The sequence below is a fragment of the Dreissena polymorpha genome, chromosome 5, assembly GCF_020536995.1.
Source record: "Dreissena polymorpha isolate Duluth1 chromosome 5, UMN_Dpol_1.0, whole genome shotgun sequence".
In the NCBI taxonomy this organism is placed as follows: Eukaryota; Metazoa; Mollusca; class Bivalvia; order Myida; family Dreissenidae; genus Dreissena; species Dreissena polymorpha.
Window position 1 is genome coordinate 49,159,907 of NC_068359.1, and position 26,816 is coordinate 49,186,722.

Here is a 26,816-nt window from a genome sequence, read left to right on the forward strand (position 1 = left end):
TGCTTGTTTTCTTAAAATATGCAATCATACATTGGTAAATCGTGTCTGAGGTTGAGTGCTTCCTGAACTTCACAAAAATGTGCTCCTCTGACATTCTTTGGATTGCTGTAATATGGGTAAAAAAGTCATGGAATGTTAGTTTGACCTAAAACTGAGGGCACTCAGATTATCTGGCGGCAGAATTGGTTCTTGATGTACAAGAGATTGCAAAATAAGTGATTGAAGAAAAATAATCTCCAAACATTACGGCATGTCTTGTGATAAGAATGAATGGTCTAGGAATAGACTTTTAATTACATGTCTGTTAAAAACACTGATTGACAGGAATAAAAGTGTCGGAACTCTGTGCAAAAGACTCTTCACAGACATCTTGAAGTGCTAAAGAAATTGAAAAAAAAATTAGCCTACCGGAAGATAGGTATAAACTAATGGAATGCAGTTTGTAAAATGTGGAGATAACTGTGTGGTAATGACTGGCCCAATTGACCCAGGCACACATCCTCGAACTGATGCTTTGGAAATTCTCTGCAATCAATCACATAACGGTCTTCAATCAATCACCTTTTCACTAGTGTAATTGATTATGAGCTACTGATTATGGAGCTAACACTTAAATATGTGTCAAATCCTCATTGGTATTGCCCGAAACAATTTCACAATTTGCGTGATAGAACAGAAATGCATGTGCAGAAAATTATCTTTGTAAAATGTTGGGGTATAAAAAACCAACAAATAGACTACAAAACAAGGTGTAAAAAATGAAAAATCAAATAAACTACTTAACCAATTAAGCTTATACACAAGTGTTGATATTTGTCTGATTATAAAATAAGTCGAATGAAAAATTCGGCAAAGTTGAGTAAGAAAAATAATGGAAAGGTTGATAGTAAAGATAACTAAACTAGAAAGCCATTATATTGGCAAATTGAGTTCACTTGTTGTTATCAGTGAACATTAGCCCATCTCATTTCTGAATGATTGTTTTTGTATTTTTATATTTCTCTGAGATAAAACTGTCCTTTGATCTCGATATCTGTCTGTTCGGTCATGGTATGTGGTCCATGTAAGAAGGTCTTCAGACCTGAGTATTGAGATGCAAGAAATCTCCTGTTTTTGGCACTATCACACATGGGCTATCATACATCTTTTCATTTTATCAGGAATTATTACATTTGGCAGCATTCATAGTGGAGAAGATCCCATCTTTTCTTGAAGCTCGTAAAACTTTTTGTTTTACAATACTTCTGGGGGTTACACTCAACTGTGTGGTTGCCAAGTGTGGATGTTAGCCTGGATTCTTTCAAGTAGTTAATACATCCTCATTTCATTTTTATTTTTTTATATAATAATCTGCCTTCTTTGTTATATCATGATCTTTATGGGAGTTTCCATAGGAACTTGAAAGAAACCTCTTCAAAGGTATAAGATAAAACTTCATAGACCCACTTGTAAGATTTAGTGAATATTCTTTTCCAGCACAGTTGCTGAAGCATTAATAATAATTTTGGTTCAGATTGCGGAAAATTGCAAATCAATTGACCATGCTGTTTGACAGTAACTGTTAGTTGAACTGTTCTCCCTTTGATGGCATATATGACAGTGATTTGATTATATTATCGTTGGACAACAATTCAATCACAAATCGAAGCGTAAGTGTCAAATAGTGGTACATCCTTCCTTGTTAATATTATGATCTGATTATAGACAGTGATCGCATTCCTGGCCATAAACCACTGAAGGAGGTATTGATAGCCATAATCATGTGTACATTGTAGATGTTATGGGAAGTCTCAGCATAAATTTATCTGACCGCCTTGAATGGCCTCAGTTTGTCCTCAATTTGTCCGCAGTGGGTACTCAATCAAATAGTGCTCAATGTCACGAAGCTGCGGGTTTGAGTAAACCTTTGCATCAGCGTAAATTGCTCATAAAATTTTATATTTATTGCATAATCCATCACTACGTAAGCATAAAACTATTTGAAATTTTAGTTCTGCTTGCTTTATATGAATTCAAATGATGCCTCTATAATTCAGGTTACCAATTGACATTTGTTACAATTTAAGTGCATTTTCAATGATAATAAATATCAATAGAGATCAGAAACACTTCATAAAAATCAGCCCTAATGTCGCATGGATGACAGAAGCAAGTTTGTACGAGTAGGGAAATGATCCATATAGGTGACAGGCGTTACTGTTACCTATATGTACATTCCTCGATCAGTTAATGAAAGTCATTAATGGACAGATGTAATTTATAATGTCAAGAAAAGATGAATTTTATCATACTATATACAAACATTCAAATATGACAGCAGTAGCTTAAGTAACATTAACATTTTCTTTCTAGGTCAGCACACAGTCATTTATTCTCCCATTATAACGCTGAAACTTTTAAACCGTTGAAACCAAAAAAGTTTATAAATTACAGTGAATAGTCGTTAAGTGGCTTTATTACATTTACTTGTCTCAGCATAGCAATTTTTAACAGAATGTTAATTCAGCTTACAATGAGCTGAAGTACCCAATTAATTAGGCTTTTTTTTGGGTGTAAACTTAAGAAGTAAGAGTTTTTTTAAGTACATTCCAGCAATAATTTCAGTTTAGAAAAGTCTCCTGTTGATTATTTTCTACCTTTAGACACTAGGTTCATGGTAATTACCGTTTATTTAATTGCTCTAATTGGGCCTTATAGTGTTTAAAAGTTTACCCTACAAGATGACTGTGAGTGATCAGTGTTATATGTTTCATTATATTGATTGCTGTCAAGATTTCTTTGTATTTATTTAAACTTTGCAATATAATTTTAAATTGTGCAAGGTAAATGTCAAGAGTTTAATTGTATGGTTTTCGAAGGCGTCTTAAAGATCATTTATGACAAAAATACCTTTATTCCGGTTCTAATTTTGAAAACTTATCTTTTGACATTGAAAAAGTCAGTTTTAATATATGTGCAGTGCAGAAAAATTATAATGTTTCAATTAATCAACTGCATAAGAGAAATACAAAAGTTAGCAATTTTAAGGATAGTAAAAACAAGTGGAACATGGGCAACATCAAAGGATATTTGGATAGTTGATTGCTTTGTTGTCATGCATACCTTTGTGTCAAACAGAATAGATATTTACCTTTAATCAGACTTTTATACCGCTTACCATGCCCGTTTAAGCAATTAGTGGCACTAGCCACATCAAAACACAGTAACTCATCCAAAGAAATTGTGTTACAAGGTAACAGACATGAACAATCAAACAGTGGCGAAGAGGAGTAACTAGTTTGTCTCAAGTTCAAACAGTGCTGCTTTTCTTATGTATTGTTTTTCTGTAGTTTGATAAATTATTTCCTTCAGTCTTATGATTATGTGACATGATGGTTTGTAGAGTTTGTCCGAAGAAAACTTTTTCAATTTATTTATCAGTTGTTATTATATTTATCAGTTGTTGTTTTCGTTTTACCAATTTTCTGAAAGTAATTATGGTAATTTTCCAAAGAACATGCACCAAGGAAGCAGCATGTAACAAATTGTTGTTTTTTTCAGCCCAAATAAGCTTAATTAACTGATGGAATTTCATTATTAGGACATTTTACTGTGATTGTCAAGTGTCATCTGCCAATGCGCTTCCCAGTTTCCAATTATAATGCCAGTTTTTCACCAGCAAAATTGTTATCTCCTTATTTAGAGAGCACTGGGTTTTAACCTTTTGCTGGATGAGCTCATAAAGTGTTTTTTTAAACAATCAAGTTTATTAAGGTTTCTACAGAACAAAAAAGGTCAAGCATTCAGTAGAACCAATATGGATTGCAATCCCATCATGCTATGTCAACTTTGAGTGGACCCCAGCTTACATTATCTCTTGAAATGACAAAAATTATATTCTTTCATTTGTTTGGTCAATGTTTCTGTGCAACATGGCTCTATTATCTTTGATGCTTCTTGTAATGCCATTAACCATCTCAAAATTCAAGGATTCTTTGAGTGGACCCCAGCTTCTATTATCTCTTGAAATGACAAAAATTATATTCTTTTATTTGTTTGGTCAATGTTTCTGTGCATGGGCTCTATTATCTTTGATGCTCCTTGTAATGCCATTAACCATCTCAAAATTCAAGGATTCTCAGTTGATAAGTCATGAATAGAAAAAGGATTGTATAATAAATTAACTACGCCTACATCTTTTTTTTGTGGTTCTGGTTCTGCTCCAAACTCGGTTACATTAGAACAAACAATGATCAGATTCATTGTATTCATTACAAATATTCATTACATTGTCTGTCACTGTTATAAATGAATATGAATACAGAATGCATCCAGATGAAGTATCTGTCGCCATTCGGTCTCCTGGCAGATTTTCCAGCTTTGTTGTCCCGAAGATTCAATTGTCTGCCGTTGAGAGACGGAATGGATCCCCAAAGTTTACTGAAGTGATTACAGGGATATGACAAATTGGCCGTCAGTTTAGTCTGTCACTGGGACAATAAATACATTTGTGGGGAAGCATTATTAAGTAAATTGATTGAATAATATATAATATAATATAGTGGTTTAGGGAAAATGGTTGGTGAGGGTGTATATTTCGTATTTGTCGTCTGGAACGATGGCAGGCAGGCAGTTGGGACTGTCCCATGGCAGGGATTGTTGTCGATGTGTCCGCGGGGTTTTTAGATTGTTGCACATTGTTTGTTATTGCTGTTACAGTAATCTAAATAATTGAGATGGGCAATTCTAAACTCTCTAATAAATCATCTTACAATAAACTAAATAGTAGCCGGAGAAAAAATGTTGAAAAAAAACTGTGAACTTTGATTCGTGTCAAGTTCTTTCTTACATATTTCATGAAAAAAATAATCTTTGAAATGCTTTCAGCTTAGAAGGCTCTTTAAGAAAATGTATGGGTATGGGTCTCCATACGTGCAGAATGTTGACTTTGTTTTTTAATCAAGTCCAAGGTTTAACATTAAATTATGTAAGGATTTGAACCAGTTAATTGTGACCTAAATTGTACCCATGGGTGTCCTCAGCTGACATTGTTTGTGAGGGTGCAGCCTAACAGTTGTTTTAATGGCTGGGAATGTTGTAAATTTATCATGTCATAATTTCATGACAAACTTCTGAACACTTTTTTGATGTCTATTTATATAATAATGTAAGATTAAGTTGATGTTTTGGAAACTTTTGGTCAAAAGTGTATATAATTAACATTTTAAATATGGATTGTTAATCTTTGCATGACAAGGCATTTATCTTGATAAAGATGATTTTGCTGAAATTTTAAACGTGCACATAATATCGTAAATAAAAAAATCTTAAAGAAATTCTGATAAAAATATGTTTACATTATTGTGAATGCTATTATTAAGCACTATTAACTTAAATCAAAGAACAGAAATTTAACACCAATGACAATACAATTTTGGAGCTAGAAGAAAAGAAGAACGATATTTCATATATAGTACAGTGATACTTATTTTTTTGTAATATAAACCATTTTTATGTCACACTTCGTGAGTTATGAGCTTCTTTTCCACAAGATAACATCTTATCCTATGTTGGATACCCTTTGAAATACAAAGCTCTGTTTGATGAATGACTGGATCCCCATTGTGTTTTGATGAACGGTGAGAGAGAAAAAACAGATTTTATGATAAATCTAATGCTTTTTGTGAAGAAAGCGAGATATTATTTGCTTTTCAATACAAGATCAGCAATGTTTGGATTTCACACAATGTAATTAACAACTTAATACAGGCTGTGAAATTATTTTATTCAGATTCGTTAAAAAATGTATGATCGAACTGATTACCTGGCATTGTTCGATTGTGTTTGAATTTCTTTCGATCATTGCAAATGAATGGAAATAACGATAAGAGTAATTATCAATATTGTAAGTATTTAAGGTTGAGTTAAAACATCAGATAGCCCTATACCTTTTTACTTGAGTATTATAACATATTGGAGAGATTGCATTGGTTGAGAATCCATTGGTTGGGTTGCGGTAATGCATTTTTTTCAAATCTTTAAAGCCTAATGCTTTTTTGATAGGAGTGTTAAGAACTGTTAATCCTACACTATTTAACCATGAGATGTATGATACTGTTTGAAAGAAAAAATGACAAACTCTGTACTAGGTACGCCAGTTCAAATCTATTGGTTGGATTAAAATTTATTGGGCTTATTTCTCCATGAATGCGTTTGAAATATTTTAAAATGGTTCATATTTGTATCTATACGTGCATCTGTTACATTGGATAATCATATTAAATTATCCAAATAGCCATTGAACAGCAGACGCATGAAATATAAATTGCCTTAGTACATTTCGATAGTGTCTTTTGTGTTGCATAATTCTTATAAAGATAGGGAAAGAAAGAGCAAAGGGTCATATGTTTCAACTAGACGGCTATTGAATATATTCTTACCACAGCCAATACGTCTTTCAATCAGTGAAGATCAGATTGTTTTTTATGGTTGTCTAGTCAACACTTGTGTTATTAAAACACATTCTTAAAACCTGTAACCTTAAACTGCACTAATACGCGCATTTTCATTTAAATGATGAAGTGCTGGCCATTTGTTAATTTATACCATAAAGGATGAGATGCTGAAAACTGGACTTCTGATGAAATTATATATACATAGTCATTCCCTGATCTCTTGAAATGAAATTCCATTTATATATAGGTCATATAATAATTTCTGGTATGTAATATTGAGAACTTGTGGTTTTCAATATTTTCAGATTTTGTTGATTCCAAGCATGTAAATGAAATTGCGCTTACATTTAGGTTGTATAATAATATTTGTTATGCAATATTGAAAAAATCTGGTTGTCAATATTTCAGATTTTTTTAATTCCATGCATATAAATGAAAGAGCGTCCATATAATTATAGGTAATACAATAATTGGTGATATGCAATACTGAGAACTTGTGGTTTTCACTAATTTCAGTCCGTCATAATTCCCTGCATGTGTCATTTCAGGAGGTGGTGTTACAGCGGACCTCAGAAGCCGATAAGCTGGGTCTGACACTGTGTTATGGCTCCAGTGAAGACGGCATCACAGACATATTTGTAGGCGAGGTAAGGGGAGATAACTTTCTGCTAAAGCATAAATTTCTAAGATAGTTAACCCTTTCCCGCTCAGAAGCAAAATGAAAATGGCTACCGTAATTACTCTATGTTTTCGGACACTCTAAGTTTTCGGACACCCCTTTTTTAAGGAAGACTAATTATTTTTCGTGACTCTTAATTTTTCGGACACACGAGTTTTCGTCCATAATTAATGTCTCTAAGTTTTCGGACAGTATATTTTACAGCGCTATTTTACCAAATTTCGGTCCTGTTTTCGATATATAATGACACTTCGATCATGGGGTTTTACAACCAGATTAACATCATAAAACATGGCAGGTGCATGCCTGAGGGCAACGGTCCATTACATTTGCGTTATTTGGTAAATAACCTTGTAAACCGGTATTAAACAATGGTTTCACCCTATAGCATAAGCGTTATAATGACAATTACCAGGGGTAGTGCCAGTTCAATTATCTACCGCAATGGTACTACCCCTTCTCAGTAAAATAACTGTGACAAATACTATACGTATATACGTACTATATATAAAATCAGAACAGGCTAATTCGGACGACACTTTCCGCCTAAACTTCATTTTTGATAAGAAGAGACTTTCTTTAAACGAAAAATATCATAAAAGCGGAAAGTGTCGCCCCTATTAGCCTGTGCGGACTGCACAGGCTTATCTTGGAGGACACACTACGTACATGCATTAAAACAACCTTTTCACAGAGCACGGCTCATAAATTATATTATAATTTATTTGACATCCAAAAATAGGTCTGTGTCCTGGCTACGGTCGCGGCGTAGCAGACCAGTATAAAAACCTTCACCATGTGTGGCCACTATCTCAGCCAATATCCTTACATCTGTCATTATGTATTAATGGACTGTTAGGTCCCATGGAACTCCCCAATCGGGCATTCCACCTGCATAATCTGGTAATCTGTTGTCAGTCGCAGGCCCCCTATCTGGCCACGTGTAATTTGTATCAATCATAGAAGACTTAGAAAATGTTACATTTCTGTCTAATTGCCTGGCTTCCACCGAGGTTAGTGACTTGGTGATGTTTGCATCTACCTACCTCAAAGGCAGTCTGTCTCCCTCCCATCTTTGCCGGCTTGATTTACTGGTCTTAACTTTCTATAAATCAGAAATCTAACTGGGCTTTCTGTGATATATTTTGGTGTCCGATTTCCATGGTTGCCGGAGATTTTTTGTAGCAATTTTCACAGGTCATTTACTTCGTGCACAATCTGTATGTAGACAGTCTATTGGGATATTATGAGACTAGTTTGGGCGCTGGGGCTTGGGTGTGATTGTGTACACCCTGTTTCTTATTTCCGATCAGTCGTGCAGAAATACTATGATTTGTTAATAGATTACCTCATTGTTTGGGTGATGAATTGGCATTAATTTATGAGGTTCCTGTGACTTAGATTGTCTGATATCTTAAAATAGAAGCATTTCGCTCGGTTAATAGCCTTTTATCATAAATATAATCTTCAGAGGATAACATATCATAAAGAAAAGAATTATGAAACTTTTTATAGCATAATAAAGGCATCAGCTCTTCTAAAAGATCTTGTACGAACCAATAATAATTGAGCCTGAACCAATAATAATTGAGCCTCAGTCTGGGAAAATGGGGCTTAATGCATGTGCGCACATTTTTGTCCCACATTAGCCTGTGCAACGTTCTCCTCCTTTACTGAATTTTTGCTAAGAAGAGAACAAAAAATACCTTAAAAAATGTTAAGTGTCGTCCCTAATGCCCCTGTGAAAACTGCGCAGGCTTATCTGTGACCACACTTTTTGCACAAGCATTAAACCATTTCTTACTTGAGTGAGGCTCAAGTATGTTAGCTCGTAGCAGTGAAACATATGGGGCATATGAGCATGTCAAAATGTTCATGTTTGCTGACCACTGGCCAACACCTGGACCACACATACCTTAACGGAGGCATGCTTTATCCAATTATTGTAATCCTATTTTAGATGTCCAGTATCTGAGATAAATATGAGCATCCATCTAGGAAATATGGACTTAATGCATCTTTGTAAGGTGGTGCCCCAGATTAGCCTGTGCAGTTCACAGCGGCAATGTCAGTCCTGATTAGCCTGTGTGGACTGCATAGGCTAATATGGTGCAAAACATTACTCACATCTATTAAGCCAAATTGAATATTAAATCATGTAAACCTGACCGTCAATGACCAAACTGACTGTAGGCTGGTTAATTTCATTAATTTCATACCTGTTGTTACCCTTGCTTCATGTTCAAACATCTGTATGCAGTGTTTATTTAGTGAGTCAACAAACTCATTTAGAAAGTCTCTGTGGGCAAAGGTCATTGAATCATGATGTTGTTTTATTTTGTGCTGATGATTTATATAGAACAGGCCAGGGCAACACTGGTGTAAATACACATAAAATGTTCTCCAATTTATTATTAAAGCAGTGAATTTTGTTTTGAACATTAACATACTTTGTCCTTCAACCATGGACTAATAATAAAGATTGTGTATTCCAAACAGTTAAACAGTGATGGTGTGGTCGAAATCTAATAGTAATAACCTGTGTGCGCTACAGTTGTTCATAAATAACCCGTCTTTAAATAAATGTTTCATTCAACTCTGGCATGTTTGGTATGCTTACCCAATTAGAAGCGAAAATTTATGGTTGTAAACATGGACATCAGTAATTTGACAGCATAGTGAGACCATTGTTGGGTGTCCATGTCAAAAAGAATGTCACCATTTATGCAAAATTAGCAGTTTTTCTGACCCCAAGTTTGAATCCTCCCATTATTTTGTATAAAAAACTACACGTATCATGTTATATCATTGGAATAAAAAAATAATTTACCACACACACACACAGCCGTTCCTACAAATACCCCTGGCAAATGTTAGTTGAATATTTATCACTTTTCGGAATTCAGAATGGGTCATATTTTACCATTACCCTTCTTGCGCTAATTATGGTTTGCTATGGTCCTTGTCTGATCAGCTGATACCGTGACCCGATGTACATAAATAACAGCAATATATCGGAGATATATCATTTGATGTATGTGGAATCCTAAGCCAAATGTATGGTATTTTAAGATGTATGTTTCTTTTTTAATGCTTACTGTGGAAAGCTAGAAATGAGACCTTTTTTAGCAGTGCTTTGCGAACACGGGGCTACATGCATGAGAGTTAGTAAAGCAGGTTTTTTTTAGACAAAGGGGAAGACGCTTGACGCTGGGTGAAAGGGGAAAAGAGAGGGCGAAAGAGACATATTTGGGGGAAAAATAAAAACTGTTTTAATGCTTTTTCCATAATTAAGTACATTTGACAAGATTAAATTGAAATAGAATTGAGATATTATAATCATGAGACACATGTTACTATTATAATAAGGTAAAAAACCTGTGTTAAAAGTGTTGTCTAAGAGTATCCGAGTCAGTCCGAACAGGCTAATCAGTGAAAATACAAAATCATGGAATTGTTCGTGGGAAGTCTTTTTCAAACGAAAGTCGAGTCTAGGAGAAAAGTGTCGTCCCTGATTAGCCTATGCATACTGCACAGGCTAAAGTGTGACAACACTACGCACATGTATTAAGCCCTGTTTTCCCAGAGCAAGGCTCAAATGGTCTTTTATTTATGTTTCTTTAAAAATGCTAGTATAAGATTGTAGTAGACTTTTTTTTAGTTTGTACATTAAGAGCCAGAAAGGCTTATCAGCAGTTTTTGCACACATGCTGATAAGGCCTTTTATAATGCTTTCAAGACATGTTGTGTATCAAAAGGTACTTGATTCACAATGAGGCAGGCTTTTGTAGTCAACTATTAAATAAAGAAGAACTTATGTCCAACGTTAATGATCTTATAAGTGCTTTTCTTAATTGTTTAATGACTGTGTAGCAAAGTGGGGCGACACAAAGAGGCTGCACTTGAATTCGGTAGGTTTTCGCTATTCCAAAGCTAATTAGCTTCTTGAATACATTCAAGCGCTTGATAGCCCAATTTGGACAGCTTAATTATAGGTCAATACTGCACCGGTCTTGTCCAGGCTTGATTGATCTTGTCAGGTCAAGTGTTTGATTTTGAGTGGGCCCATGGTCGCCACACACAACTGTCCACCTAGCCTGTCGTTTGATGTCTTTCTGGTGTAATTCTATACGTATGGTGGTGGTTGAACAAGCTTCTTTCTCTTTGTATCAGTTACCTGAGTCAACACTTGGCCACTGTAATAATGTTACTGCCGACCAGAATTGTAGAACATGCTTCTTTCTCTTTGTAGTAGATGGATTGGTTAACTGAGTCAACACTTGGACACTGTAATAATGTTGATGCAGACTGGAATTTCAATGGACTGTCATTTAGACACATTAAAACATTGTTATATATTTTTTACATACATTCGTAAGATGTGGCCTTAGACATGGTCTGTGCTTGCATTTTACAAGCTTGTTCTTACTTTTTGAACTTGCGTCTTATTTTGCATCCAAAAAAGTTAGCTTTGCAAGCTACAAATTTAGATTGATTAATTTCGGATCAAACACTCTGCATCAACATCATTCACATGATTTTCTCTACAGTACACTTGTGCTTGACATCATTTTCATGGGTAATTCCTTCCAATGAGTACATAGGAGTGCAGTCGTGACATGTCATCACAGGGGTTGCTAACATGGACTGACACACCCCCATTGTCCCTGCTTTCTCAGATAATTGCTTCAGACTTCCCAACATTCACAACATTTCCAGGTTGCTCTATGAGGATTCTCCGTGTCTTGTTGGATTTTGTAGATTCTCTGACCCAAATTGATCTCCTGCAGCAATATATCGTTTTTTTTCTATATTGGTTTCATCGATGGTCCTTGTGACATTTGCAAAGTAATTTTCCATTTACAGATTTGATAATCAACAACTTGTGTGATCTATTTTTTGTCTGTAACTGTCTACAGTTCTTATATTAAAATTGGCTGCCTAATGAAATTGATTCAAGAACATGAATGCAAGCTCAACATTTATTCATGACAATTTTTTAAGCAATATTTCTAGCGCAGCTATAAATGATTATAAATAACAAGTGTTCATTGTCTAATTGCAAAACCTGCTATTGCTGTGAAAGATGCACCTGCGTGCAAAAAGAACGGGATGTTAGTCCATTTAGTACAAGTGGTTGGCATTTATATATCACGTCAAATTATTCAATTCCACTAAAGAGTCATGCCTTGATTTAACATGAAATTCAATTTTAAAATTCAAATAATACGCAATTTTGATTAAACATACATACAAATCCTGTTACTGCTTTAATCTGAAAAATATTATTGGAGATAAATAACCTTGCTTCTCATAAGTTCGTTCAATATGTGTCATTCTTAAGGATGTAATGACCTCTCTTACACTGGCTGAAGCAATTTCCGGAAAAAATACTGCCTATTTTCACCTGTAAGTACTTATAACTCCCCCTACCCCTCTTAGTAGTTTGGCCGAACTTTATAGGTGAATGGCTGATTATCATTTATTGTCTTAAGCATTATTACCTGTAATTAGTTCAATACAGGATGTAATAGGACTTCTTTTGATGTATTCCACAACAGTGGTAGTGATTTATATCTCTGGATTCCAGCTTCTATGGTACATGATTAGGAACCAGTGAGTTTGTGCCAGCTGGATTCCAGCTTCTATGGTAAATGATTAGGAACCAGTGAGTTTGTGCCAGGGAGCTCTAAGGATTAAAGTGGGCCTATAATCTGGTACATTAGAGTCCCTTTGAAGTAAATGGCAGATACATTGTTGTGATTGGACAGTTAGCTTGTTCGGTGCAATATGAGGAACTGTTTTGCAGACAAAGTGCTGATTGAAAAAGCAGTTTGAGGGCATGGTATCATTCTTTCACTTTTGCATTCGGAAATTGCTCAAATTACTATAAAATATAATGAGAAATTCTTGTAAAGGGCCTTCGTAATCAGTATTGCTATTGTTTGTACTCTAGCTGCTGTAAAAATGTTCACAGCTTTTATGCATTTGTTTGTTTAATAGACTTATTATTTTTTTAGCTCACCAGAGCACATGAGCTTTTGTGATCGCTTTTTGTTCGTCGTGCGTTGTCCGTTGTGCGGCGTCAACATTTGCCTTGTTAACTCTCTAGAGGCCACATTTATTGTCCAATCTTCATGAAATTTGGTCAGCAGATTGGTTTCAATGATATCTTGGATGAGTTTGAAAATGGTTACGTTTGCTTGAAAAACATGGCTGCCAAGGGGCGGGGCATTTTTCCTAATATGGCTATATATGGCTATAGTAAAATCTTGTTAACACTCTAGAGGCCACATTTATTGTCGTATCTTCATGAAACTTGGTCAGAAGATTCATCCCAATAATATCTTGGACGAGTTGGAAAATAATGCCCGTTGGTTGAAAAACATGGCCGCCAGTGGGCGGGGCATTTTTCCTTGTATGGCTGTAGTAAAACCTTGTTAACACTCTAGAGGCCACATTTATTTTCCGATCTTTGTGAAACTTGGTCAGAAGATATGTCCCAATAATATCTTGTTATCTCAGGTGAGCGACTTTGGGCCTTTCAGGCCCTCATGTTTAAATCAAACTCTATATTGAAAGTGTCGTTCTTGATTAGCCTGTGCAGACTAAACAGAACAAGGCTCTTTTTCTGCTTCTTGGTTTATCTTGGCTTCAGAGGTCCATGATCTAGATGTGGACAGGTATTACTGAGATTGCCATAAATCCTGACTTATTCATCTATAACTTCAAAGCAAGGAGGATATTTCTAATTATAGAGGGGACTGCTATTGCCAAATTGCCTCCCTGTCCTACAAACCAAACATGATGGCTGCTATACCACTCACAAGGTCAATTACTGTGAAGTCATTTATATTGGTCACCATACAATTTCGTGTTTAGAAAATACAATTTGGTGGACATGTACAATTTTGGATTAAAGATTTTGGGAAAATATGATTGTGTTGCTCATTTTCCAATATTTTGGCTCATTTTCCAATGATTTTGGCTCATTGTCCAATGTTTTTGGCTCATTTTCCAATGTTTTTGTGTTACATTTGTGGATCTGTCAATCCATGAAATCAACCAAAATTAATGTACCATGGATAATAATGATTTTACAGTAACCATGCAGTTGTGAAAAATAGTTTCACTCATGAAAAAGTATAAATTAAAGTTTGTGTAGAAGCATAATGGCCTGTCAACATTACACTTACAGTTAAATAATGACACCTAGCTTGTAAGTTTGCTCAATATTGTTTTATTTCAGGCTGGTTCAAGGGTAGTTTTAGCATTCTCATTTCCAAGAATGTCATTATATTGAAATCAATACATTCTTATAAATATAATGGAGAAAAAAATGTGAGGTAACAAATGATAACAATCGCTTTCATGGGGCATCTTCAATCTGAAATTAAGCATAAAAGAGAATTCAACAGTTCATGTATTAACATTTGTGAAGACATACTTGGGAATATTAAATTCATGATGTTTTATGTGCGTTGTTTACACCAATGCGTCTTTTATGTGGACAAAATTCGAAATATTAAAACAAAATTAGGGGATGCATCTCACAATACAGTGTGACCTATAACCCAAAAAGTACGGTATATAAGACAATAGCAAGCTGTTACAACAGAATTGATGGCCTATATCCTGGGATCTCTAGTAAGCTGTTACAGAGGCAGAAGGGTTGCACCCCATTGGTGCAAAAACGTACCATGTGACATTTAAAGTGAATGGCACATGGTACTTTTTGCACCAGTGGGGCGTTTGTATGAAGTGTCTGTTGTGAGTGCTGAATTTCAAGCTGCCTTAGGAAATTTCATTGAAAAAGTGTGAAATAAACACCTGTATTACTGCTGTTTTGACACTAGAGTCATATCACTTTTAATTGTCACTGTATTATATTAAGGTTTCAAGTGATCAAGTTCCCGAAATGAAGTTGCTAGATCGAGTAACATTGTATTGTGTGTAGTTTAGTAAAAAGTGAGTTGCTAAAAGAACTGGGAACATTTTAAACCACATGAAGTTCACTGTTATATGCTGGGTTGGTTTTTCTTCCTTCCTTTTTTTTTTACAAGTTGCCTTTTATATTCTCAGCTAGGCCAAAAAAAATTGGTCGGTTTCGGGTCGCCCAATCTTGTCTCCCAAGTCGGCGCAGACCCTCAACTTTTTATAGGGGTCGCCAAAAAAAAAAAAAAAAATTGTTTATTTTAGTACATATAAGATGTAATATCAAGCAAACAAAGCATATATATACATGTATTTCTTATTATAAGCTTTAGTAGCCTTCCATTTTAGTACCCGAACAAAAAAAACAAAAAAAATCCCTACCTTAACCGTCCCTGTTTATTTTCCCAAGGAGACCAGAAACGGACATATTTTTTTTTTGGCCTTAGGAAAGGTCTCTTCAATGATTCCGAGTGCCTGTTTTCTGCAGACACATGGAAAAAAGTGCTTTTCTTGGCACCAGACCTTTAGTGTTGTGCAAGAGGTCTGTCTGCGCCAGATTCAACGAGTGTTCAGTGAAGAGGCTAATAATTGTAATTTGCGAAGAAGCAACTTTCAGTTACCATTTTCTCAATGACGTAGATATGAAATCTGGAAAAACGGGGCTTAATGCATTTGCTTAATGTGTTGTCCCAGATTGGGCTGTGCAGTGCGCACAGGCTTATAAGGGACTACATTTTCCGCCTTAACTGGATTTTGCTAAATAGAGATTTCAGAAAATACCATAAAAGCAGAAAGTGCCATCAGTGATTAGCCTGTGCAAATGATTGATTGAACAGTCATTCAAAACTAAAACTGAATGCACAAAAAGCACACTTCGTAAGGCTCTTGTATAATGGCCCGTGTAATTACGATATTTTTTGTACATAGATCAACGATACTGGGTACCAACGTCCAAACCCTCCCAACTTTCCAGACCTGACATTTTCCTGGTTTCTCACTTCAGGTTGAGCCGTACAGCGTTGCTGCAAAGGACGGGAGAATTCGCGAAGGAGACCAAATCATTCAGGTAGCGACAAACGTCTTATTCGAATAAATAGTACTGTAGATTCATTTATTTTCATTGACATGAAATTTGATGGATTCATAAAATTGGGAATTTGTGTTTGATCTGAAATTTATGGAATTTTCTATAATGGCTGATAGAAGACTGCAACCTTCATGTGTTTGTTGGTCTTTTGGTGCTTGATGGCTTCAAGGAAAATCCATGAAAATTAGTGTCCATAGAAAAAATATTTATTTCACAGTAATTGAATTCTTTGCATTAATCTTTTCATATTATAGAGTTTTCATAATACAGAGGCATATTTTCTGCATTTGTTTGCATTGAGAATTTATTTTAAAAAAATGTTATGGTGCATGACAGAATTTTATATTGTTTACATCATAATTTAAGCATACCTCAACAAATTACAAATAATATTGATGTTAAATTGTTGAAATAAATCCAGTTTGTTTGATTTAATCATAGATACACTTTTAACTGATTGCGTTAATTCAAAAGGACTTTGTTAATCTGTCAGTGCACGGCTATCGGGTAATTTATTTACAAGAAAAGTGGATCTCAAAAGAAATATAAAGTAGAATGGTTATGGTCGATGTCTAGACGAGTGTTTTTGTATTTCAATACTACAGATATTATGCTTCTATTGAGTATTAGTTAAATTTATTAAACATTGTCAACATGGCATCTAGATTTGAGTTTTAAATGTAGCTGAGTTTAGAATTTAAGTCTTGAATTGCAAACTTTAACTTATGGTTATCAAATAATGCCCAGAAACACGGCGGATGCTGAAAAATTGGCAAATTTTCTGGCTCATTTGCAAACAGGCAGGGATTTCAGTGAGTTTATAGTCAGATATTGCAGATTGTTTGCTTTAATCTGTGACATGCAGTTAAACTCAATTGACCAAAGACTAGCTGGTTGTAGGCAGAATGGTGGCCGTCTGGTTCCTGGTTTCCAGATCTAGAATGGGAGTGGGGCACCGATAATTCTTCTTGTAATGTCTGGGCTCTGCAATACACCTTTACGTTTGTGTCTGACTAAAACTTAAAACTGTGATACAGGCACAAAATTGCAGGTTAAAATATTTCTGTAAAATATAGACTTTTAATGGTTTACTTCTCAATTGAAGTAATTTTCAAAGGTAAATATTTAAGCAATATTAATACTTTATATTTACCATAATACTTAATAAATGGTTACTTAATAAATGGTTATATATTATTTATTTTATATAACTGGTACATCATATTAAAATCTATACAATATGTTTATGTTTGTTTCCAAAAAGGTTTATTATTCTATCCTTAAATATTTTTTTATTTTCTATCACTAAATATTGGCACTTAGCATTATTTTTTTTCATTTAGCATAACTTGAGTAGGAAAATTATTTTAAAATGCAATGTTATTAACTGAGACACTATCACATTTAAGTGTCCCATTTCTCTGGCAAATTAAATCGACACGCAAATTGTTTTAGGTAGTTTTTTCACGAAATCTATAGATTCTGTCAAATTTCTAGTTTTTGCGGTTTGTGAATGACAGTTTTTCGGAAGTATGTGATTGGATTTCCAACTGGTATGTTGTCTGTTGAACGAGAACTTAGTTTCCTCTCCGGTCTTATTGACATGTCGACAATATATTAGTGGCATGTTTAGATTGCTTGCCTCAATTGGAAAGGAAAAATCAATCTGTAGAAATCCAATGCGGAGGAAGTTCATTATTTTAAATCTTTGTTATGATACAATTGCAAATACGGTCTGAATATTGCAATTCCGATCTCGTCTTTTCGATCTGTGAATACTTCGACATTTGTTAATTGCCAATCTTAAAATCTATTAAAACTTATCTGAGCCGTAAAAATGAAATGACAAAAAAGCCATTAAAGCAGCAATTAACATAAATCCTTTATTTGCTCGTGGTTTCAACATTTCTAAATCCCCATTTAAAGTGTCCATTTCAATAAGACCCCATGTGATTCATGCTTGCGTCAATTTGCAGTCTCCAAGGTGTCTTTCTGACGGCTGTTTTGAGAAAAAAAAATATTTGAGATTATGGATCGGACAATTGATTGTCATCGTGCGGTTACATCACCTACTGTTACCATTAGTCATTTCATTGGATCATAAATAAGAACTGAAACCTTTTGATGTGATATTGAATCCATTAAGTCATCTTGTGTCAGGCTTCAGCGACATATGTCTCACAGTTTGAATGTAAAACACAGCTATGACTTGAAAACAAGGTGGTATGCCGAGGTTCGCAAGTGACATCTTGTATTTCACAATCAGATCTGATACAAGCATCATTAGAAAGTGTGTTTTTCTGAGCGGTCCGCATTTTAATCAATACACAAATTCATATGTGTTGCATTAAGCAGTACATTCTGTTGTTGACGCTCTCTTCTTAGGACCATTTATCGGCATGATACTGAAGTCTGAGACTCTGTTCTGAAAACGATAACATTCTCTTATAGGCAGTTTTATGCAGGAAACCAAGTGAGAACAAAATTTAATATTGTGTTCATGTATTATAATTCTCAAACAAAATATATTGCAATGAAATGCAGCACAGTCAAGTAAGCAAATTATTTTGTCATGAACGTGTTTTGAAAGCCAAATGTGGCTATCATGTTGTGCATGTTGCTGAGGCCTTTGAGATTTAAAGAGTGGTGACAAGGAAAAAGTAAAGAATAATGTGCATGTGCATTGCATCTTTGAAAATGTTAACTTGTCACCCTTGTTTGTATATTGACAATTATTTACCATAACATAATATGTGACAATTTTATAATGTGCACCACTGAATATAACGAATTAAATATCGCCATAGACTTGCTGGATAGACGGAAGGCAGAAAAAAAAAAGCTACCTATGCTTGTATAAACCCTTTCCCCCATAAGAAGCAAAGTGAAATTGACTTTTGCAACCAGCATAATACCAGAACAGCCTGCGAGTAACTCGCAGTCTGTTCAGGTTGTATGCTGTTTGCTGCTCATCAGTAACTAAATGTTGAAAATGAAGCCTTTAAAACTTGAATTTAATAAGAAAGGTATTTCATTAAAGATAACTTTCTAAGGGACTACAAGTGTGTCAAAAGTATGATCTAAGTGGTAAAGGGTAATGTCTATTTTTTATTATTAATATTTTTATTTCACAGATCAATGGGGTTGACGTGCACAGTCGGGACCAGGCCATCAAGCTGTTCTCCGAGCGCGCATCAGATATCACCCTACTAGTTGTTCGGCCACAGCTACAGGTACGCCATTCTTGAAGTGTCACACAATTTGGTGCTTCCCTGCTGTAAATATGAAATGTTGGGCTAAGGAATATACAGGGCTCAGCCTACGTTCAAATTTGAGGGACAAATGACTTCTCCCTCAGCTGAAATTAGGGAGAAGTGAGACAACATCTTGTATTAGCCCGTGTCCTGTGATCAAACTAAGCTCCTAAAGCACTTTACACACATTAATTTAGCCCAAAATCTGGGTTTTTGTAGGGGGTTTTCCACACGATAGGAGACAGTTGTATCATCATGGTTCAGAATTGATGATCTTGGAAAGATTTGTTCTCAACATTATTACTGGTAATAAACTGATTTTCCAGCTGATTAAGAATGACATGTTGAGGTATCTTTTAACAGATTCATGGTCACCGCTATCATTCAAATACTATTTCATCAGTGTTTTAAATGAGAGGTAACATGTGTTTTCTTTGATAAAGCAAAGTACATTGCAGTCCAACGGGTGTAACATGTTACTCGTCACTGTAATAAATGAAGGAATGATGTGAGAATGATAAGAATAAATAAGAAATAAATCTGATTTTTGTAATATTAAATCTAGAGTTGAAATTCTGGGTGTGGAATGTTACATTCTCCCTGCAGTACTATTGTAATACCTTTATTTCTCATGGAATGTTTCTCTTGATATCTTCTGCTGAGTATATCGGTCTTGATGTTTTTCAGCCAAACCATAAAATCAGGGCTGTCTGGTTTCAAGATCCATCTGGTTTTATTCTTCATTTTGTTCATTAATAGGAACTTTGGATAAGATTCTGTCTTTTGAAATCAGGTTACCATAGAGATGTACTTAATGAGAGATTTCTCTGTTCCTTCTTGTAATTATGTTGATTATTTACTCTGTTGAGTTTTTGGAACTTTCAAGTGCCAGTATCCATTTTAATTGGAACACTAATCATTTTTATTTTTAAGTATAAAAGCAATAATACAAAAATGATATACCATTATTATATAGCATGTTTTGAAAATAAGTGTAATTATAATTTAATGAAAGAAATGAATTAATAATAGAATATATATATTTTTATAATTATTTGCTTGAACTAGATATTGTATTTAAAAATATTGCTTTTTAAAGCAAGGAAGGTAATTCTTGATTGTACCAAGTAATATTGTTGTTGTGTTGTTCTCCCTTTGGCTCAGTAACCAAGCCTTGAAACAAAAATTCAGATTCCCCCCTCCAAAAAAAAAATTATATTTTTTTATTTTTTTATTTAATACCTGTGTTGCCGTGCTATTAACTTTTGATTAAATGTATATTTATTTAAATTACATTAAAATAAAGCAATTTTAAGTGTTGAATGGTTGGTGAAAAGATCTTCTAAAATTCCCCTTTTCGCCCAAACAACGCGAAATTCCTCCCTCTAAGGGCCCTGAAATTAATACAGTATCTCATTACACTGACTCCCTTTTCTACATAAAACAATTTTACCAACTGCAACTCCACTTTAAGATGGCTAATTTATGAGAATTACAAAGTAATTGTTGTAAAATATATACTAAAAGTAAATGTAGCAATGACATAAAAAGAGAAAAAACTATTAGGTTTAAAAGTTGGCTAATAGATTTTAGCCTAGCTGTTTAAAAATGTGGCTAAAGTGTGGCTAAAGGCATGTGGTGAAGTTTCATCCCAGATTAGCCTGTGCAGTCTGCACAGGCTAATCAGGGGCAACACTTTTTCCCTTAACTAGATATTCGATAAGAAGTTACTTCCTTAAAACAAAAAATACCACAAAAGCTAAAAGTGTTGTCCCTGATTAGCCTGTGTGGATTGCACCGGCTAATCTGGGACAACACTTTGAACACATGCTTAAAGTCCTGTTGTCCCAGAGTAAGGCTACTTTTCCTTGGTTATAGAACAGAGAATGTTGCATTGACAAAAGAAAGAAAAGAAACGCTCAAGTTTAAAAGTTGGCTACTATACTTTTACTTGCTACTATATTTTTTACTTGCTACTATATTTTTTTTACTTGGCACTATATTTTTACTTGGTACTATATTTCAGTTCGACGATGGTTTCATGGAGGAGCACAACGTTGTCCTTGACGAGCTGCAGATGGACATCCTGGAGAAGCATCACCATGACAACATGCAGATCATGGCCTCCATGCTCGCTAGGGTAGGTGGTCTGGTCACCCGGTTTTAGCCAGGTCTACGTGTCTGTTAAACTGACAAATGCCCAAAGCACAATGGTGGAACAAATTCCCAATTTGTTAAAAAAAAATCACAATTTGACAAATAAATCCCCCCTTGGTGCAAAAAGGTACCACGTGACATTGAAATAAGAAAGCATATGGTACCGTTTTGCACCAATAGGGCGAAATCATTAAACTTTTTGCGCGAACAAATTCCAATCCCACAATAGCATTTTACAACTTGTATGTTAAGCGAATGAGACTAGAACTGAAAAATGGGGCCTAATCCATGTGCGTAAAGTGTCATCCTAGATTAGCCTGTGCAGTCCACATCGGCTACTAAGGGGCAACACTTTCTGCTTTTATGGTATTTTCTGTATAAAGGAAGTCTCATCTTAGCAAAAAATCCAGTTAATGCATGAAGTGTCGTCCCTGATCAGCCTGTGTGGATAGCTGATAAGTTTTATAAGCTCATAAGGAATGGTGTGTTCTAATATAGCAGTTTGTGAAAGTAGTCAGCGTATACGTGAATAGTTTTCCTGCCTTTTATAAAGTAGGAATGAATTGTTGTTGAGATCTAGTCAAGGGCCTGTCCCAGATGTTCATGGTTTTCATTATGCTCACTTCAGGGCCACCATTTGTTCATAGTTATCATTATGCTCAATTCAGGGCAACGATTTTTTCACGTTTTTTATTATGCTCTCTTCAGGGCCACCATTTGTTCACGGTTTTTATTATGCTCACTTCTGGGCCACCATTTGTTCATGGTTATCATTATGCTCACTTCAGGGCCACCATAATTATGTTCATGGTTTTCATTATGCTCACTTCTGGGCCACCATTTGTTCATGGTTTTAATTATGCTCTCTTCAGGAACACCAGTTGTTATAGATTTTCATAATGCTCACTTCAGGGCCTATCCTAGGTGTTCATGGTTGTCATTATGCTCACTTTAGGGTCACCATTTTGATGAGGAAGGTGGAACCACAGACACGGGTACTACAGAAAACTCGTCCAACAAGCATGAAAAGGACAGCGGAGTCGGCCGCACTGATGAAAGTACCAAGAATGATGAAAGTTCGGAACAGGTGTGTTTTAATTAAATTTTAATTCCTGTTTAGATATTGATCTAAAACAAACTTTTTGTATTTAAATGATAATAAAATTTGTTTGGAATACTTTTTATTATGTTACGGTGTAATTGTATCAAATGATAGTTAACTAAGTTTAGGGTAGTCAAGATTATTGGAATTGTAAATATTTCTCTAATCTTTGTCGTCTTTTACAGGACGTGTTTGATAACGATAGCATGATGGGAACGCGAAAATCTGGCTCGTCCAAAGGATCACACAGTTACAATGGAGATATCGGGGAACACAACTACAGTAATGACAGTTTTGTTTCCAATGGCGACGTCTCCTATGAAATCCCTGAAAATGACATTAACAACACGTTTCGGGAAAGCCTACAAAACCGCTGTGATAGAAACAACATGAATCGTGTTATTTCGCCACGTAAAGAGAGAAAGAGTTCAGAAAGCACAGAGAGTAGTATTGACAAGGAACTCGCTCAGTTAAATCGTGAGATGGAAGCTCTTCAGATGGAGGGGCAGGAGATGGCTAACAATCACACGATGAAAGGACAAAAGGATGTTGCAAAGTGTGAAAAAGACTTACACAAGACACTGAGAACTGTGCCACGGATGGGAACGAGGATAGACAAGGCAAAGACTGGAATGAGTCCTGGCCCAGAATCCTCCGACAGTCTCGGGAGGAGAGATACCCCACCCACTCCAAAAATGGGTCAAACTAGGTTCGGGGGTAAAATTGCGGAAGGAAGTGTGTCAACGAGTGCCTATAACACTGGGGAAAGTTGTCGTAGCACGCCCCTGACCCTTGAACTCAATCCTGCTTCTGATGAAGGGGACAAGGGGTTTAAAAACTCAATGTTGTGCCTGGCAACGACTGGAACGACCATCACACCGCCCCTACCCACTCATAGTGATACAGAGAAACAAACACAGACACCTGCTAGGTCACATGACTGCTCTAGTGATGAAAATTACATGTCTATAGCTAATGTGAATAACCATAGGAGTGTTGTTGAAAATAATAAGAAAAACGAAAGTGTTACAAAAACTCAATTAAATTCTGGGGAATCTTTACAAGACTTGTACATGCAATACGCAGATGTGATGTACACAAATAGTGCTAACTTAGAACACACAATCCAGATACAGCAAAAATTGTTCCAACAACAAATGGAGCAAAAGACGGCCCATCGCAGACGTCAAAGCAACTCGCCAGTTTCGAGAAATGGAAACAGTGTCAGTGGGTACCAGTCGCCAAACAATACTCAGCCTTCGGTGAAATCGAATGAGCCTTCGGTGAAATCGAATGAGCAGACGCCACCAGACAGTGGGCAAAGCCAGATGGAGTGGGTGGTGAAACGACGACCAGACGGAACCAGGTACATCACGAGGCGACCAATCAGAAGCAAGATGCTGAAGGAACGTGCGAAAAAGATTTCGGAGGAGAGGTGTGGAATGACCACAGACGATGATGCCATGAGTGAGCTGAAAACGGGGCGATACTGGACGAAAGAGGAGCGCAAAAGACATTTAGAGAAGGCTCGAGATTACAAGAAAAGGCGTGAAATGATGGCTAGAGCGAAAATGGAAACGGTGAAAGAAGCTGATGAAAAAAAAGACATTGTTGAGCTCAGTCATCGGAAAATGAATAAACAAAAGAGTAAGAAAGTGCTCGATGACTTCACAACAGTTCGAGAGATAATGGCCCATGGCAATAAAAGCTCAGAAAACACGAAGGGCTATAAGCCGCTGTTGTCCGTGACAACAGTGTGATGTGAAACGCTCTCTCTAGACTTCTGGAATAACTGATCTGTGTAGCATTATTCTGTCATGTGATAAAAGAACTTTAATGTGCTTTTGGTGTTGCAAATATTGTAAAAATCCATTGTAACATGTGGTGTTATTTGTATGTACTAATTTGATGTTGTTTTGTTTTCGATCAGATTACTGTATACCGGTACTGTCAGTCAATTTGACACGGGGAAACATAATTATTTGGTGCTAGAAAGCAAAGGATTGAAAACATTATGGTACTTTGGTACAAATGTAAATTATATTAAGATTCATATGAATTGTTAAATGAGGAAACCAATATAGTTTGCATATAAGTTATTTGTCGACAGAGTATTTGTATTTAAGAAGTTATTTAAGATTAAACACTGTACATTATTTCATTATGTTATTGTTATTAATGTTAAAGTATTGGTGGTGACATCAAGAAATACAAAACTACAAGTCTAGTAAGAAATACCAGTAATAACTGTTGTGTAAAAAGAATCTAAAGTGCTGACATTTCAAATATATAATAATACTTTATTTAATAATAAATAATTATGATAGTATTTTATTAGGAATAATTGTCCGCTGTCCACATATAGACTGTTGGGCAATACAGATTTTCCTCCACATTGCTATCAGTTTTTGAGAGGGGTATTATAAATGGTTATGTGCATTGATATTGAGTCATTGCTGAACAGGTATTTAATGTGCAATATTAACTTGTAATGAACTTTTAATTATGTAAGTGTTAATGTCCGGAGGGATCAGTTTGCCGACTTGACAGATCGTGCATTGCTGAGTCACATTTTGTTGTGCATTTTTAGCTTTACGTGTTTATCTATTATGTTTTGGATGCTAACAGCAGATTCCTCTTTTTCTTATTTAATTTCTCTCGAAGATGTTTCTATGATGTGTATTGCTCCATAAAGAGGCGAATAAAGAGTATATTTTATGCAGACAAAGATCAATTTTGTTGAATTTTGTAGTAAAAAAGCAAGTTTTACCATACATTTTTATCTTACTTCATTAAAATCTCTTTACCAGGTATACTGGTACTTTAATAACACATTTATATTAATTACGCTGTTTAAAATGTTTTTAACATTAAGCTTGAGAAAAGTAGTTAAAAAGCAAGTTTTACCGTACATTTTTTGTCTTACTTTATTAAAATCTCTAGACCAGGTATACTGTTACTTTAATGCCACATTTATATTAATTATGCTGTTTAAATTGTTTGTAACATTAAGCTTGAGAAAATTGCGAATTTAAATTGTTCACATTCTGTACCTGTAGAGTGTGACAGTCTGTCAGATTTGCATACTGAACCCTCTGGTACAGTGACATAATAAATTATGTGATAGTTAGATGTTTTTGTAAGTTGTACAATAAGAATGGATGAATTATGCTCTCAGTTATTTGTATACTGTCTGTTGTTGACACAGAGTCTTTTTGTTTTGTTTTTTAATTCATTTCTATTTTAGTTACCATGCTAAGATTAAATAATGATTTGAAATGAAACACAATTTTTTATTCACAGAGCAAAGTTTTAAAATGCTAATGTTTAAAATTCACTTAAATTTGTGGAAAAAAATCATGCATCATGATCCAGATCAAAACATACATTTAAAAAACAATTACTCTAGCTTGGTATGTATTTCAGAGAAAGTTCAAGTGTTTTTTGCATTTTTTCACAATTATGTTTGCATTTTTAAACATGCTTTACAATGTCATTTGCAGATCTGCAGAATCAAATTGTTTGGAAATCTAGTCAATATTTTATTATTCGATTTGTTTTTTTACTTATAAAGACGTATATTTTCTCTGCACACATATTATTGGTCTAGAAACTGAAACATTTTGTTCAATTTTTCTTTGCAAACCTGTTATATGAAAACATTCATTGTTGAACTATTTTTACATGTGCATATTCATAGTACTTTTTATAACTGGGTATGAGTTGACATTGCATTTTGGATTTGCTTTAAACGCTAATAGCACAAAATCATGATTTCATCATAAATTTAATTTGATTAAATTTAACAAGGATTTATCAAGTACTGTAACATGTATTGTTTCACATGATTGACAATAATAAGCAAAATTTGCATTGAATCATTTTAAGGATACAAATAATGAAATCCTAAGTAAAAAAAACCCTAAGCAAGTCAATTTCTGATGCCATGAGTAAAATATTGTTTAAGTATACCAAATGTGTATATGTTATTGACCTGTAGAAAATGTAAACTGTTATAATGTATATTCTTGGTTTGCCTTGTAAGTTCTGTATATTATATAGAATCACACGCCCACGTTGTACAAAACTGGAGTATTTATTCATTCAGTTGATGTCTACAAAGAATGGATGGAATATTCAAAATAAATTATTGTTCGTATACATGGAA

General features: G+C 34.9%; 1 protein-coding gene across 2 annotated transcripts in view; it reads left to right on the plus strand.

Annotated features, from left to right (window-relative positions):
* The window catches only part of LOC127881589 (E3 ubiquitin-protein ligase PDZRN3-like), a 230,078-nt gene extending 203,262 nt beyond the window's left edge, over nt 1-26,816 (plus strand). For both annotated transcript variants that reach the window (XM_052429575.1, XM_052429576.1), the window contains exons 6-11: nt 6,983-7,081; nt 16,052-16,114; nt 19,270-19,368; nt 21,416-21,529; nt 22,502-22,633; nt 22,834-26,816. In XM_052429575.1, coding sequence (XP_052285535.1) covers nt 6,983-7,081; nt 16,052-16,114; nt 19,270-19,368; nt 21,416-21,529; nt 22,502-22,633; nt 22,834-24,408 — 2,082 coding nt within the window. In that variant the 3' untranslated portion in view covers nt 24,409-26,816. The remainder of the gene's footprint in view (nt 1-6,982; nt 7,082-16,051; nt 16,115-19,269; nt 19,369-21,415; nt 21,530-22,501; nt 22,634-22,833) is intronic.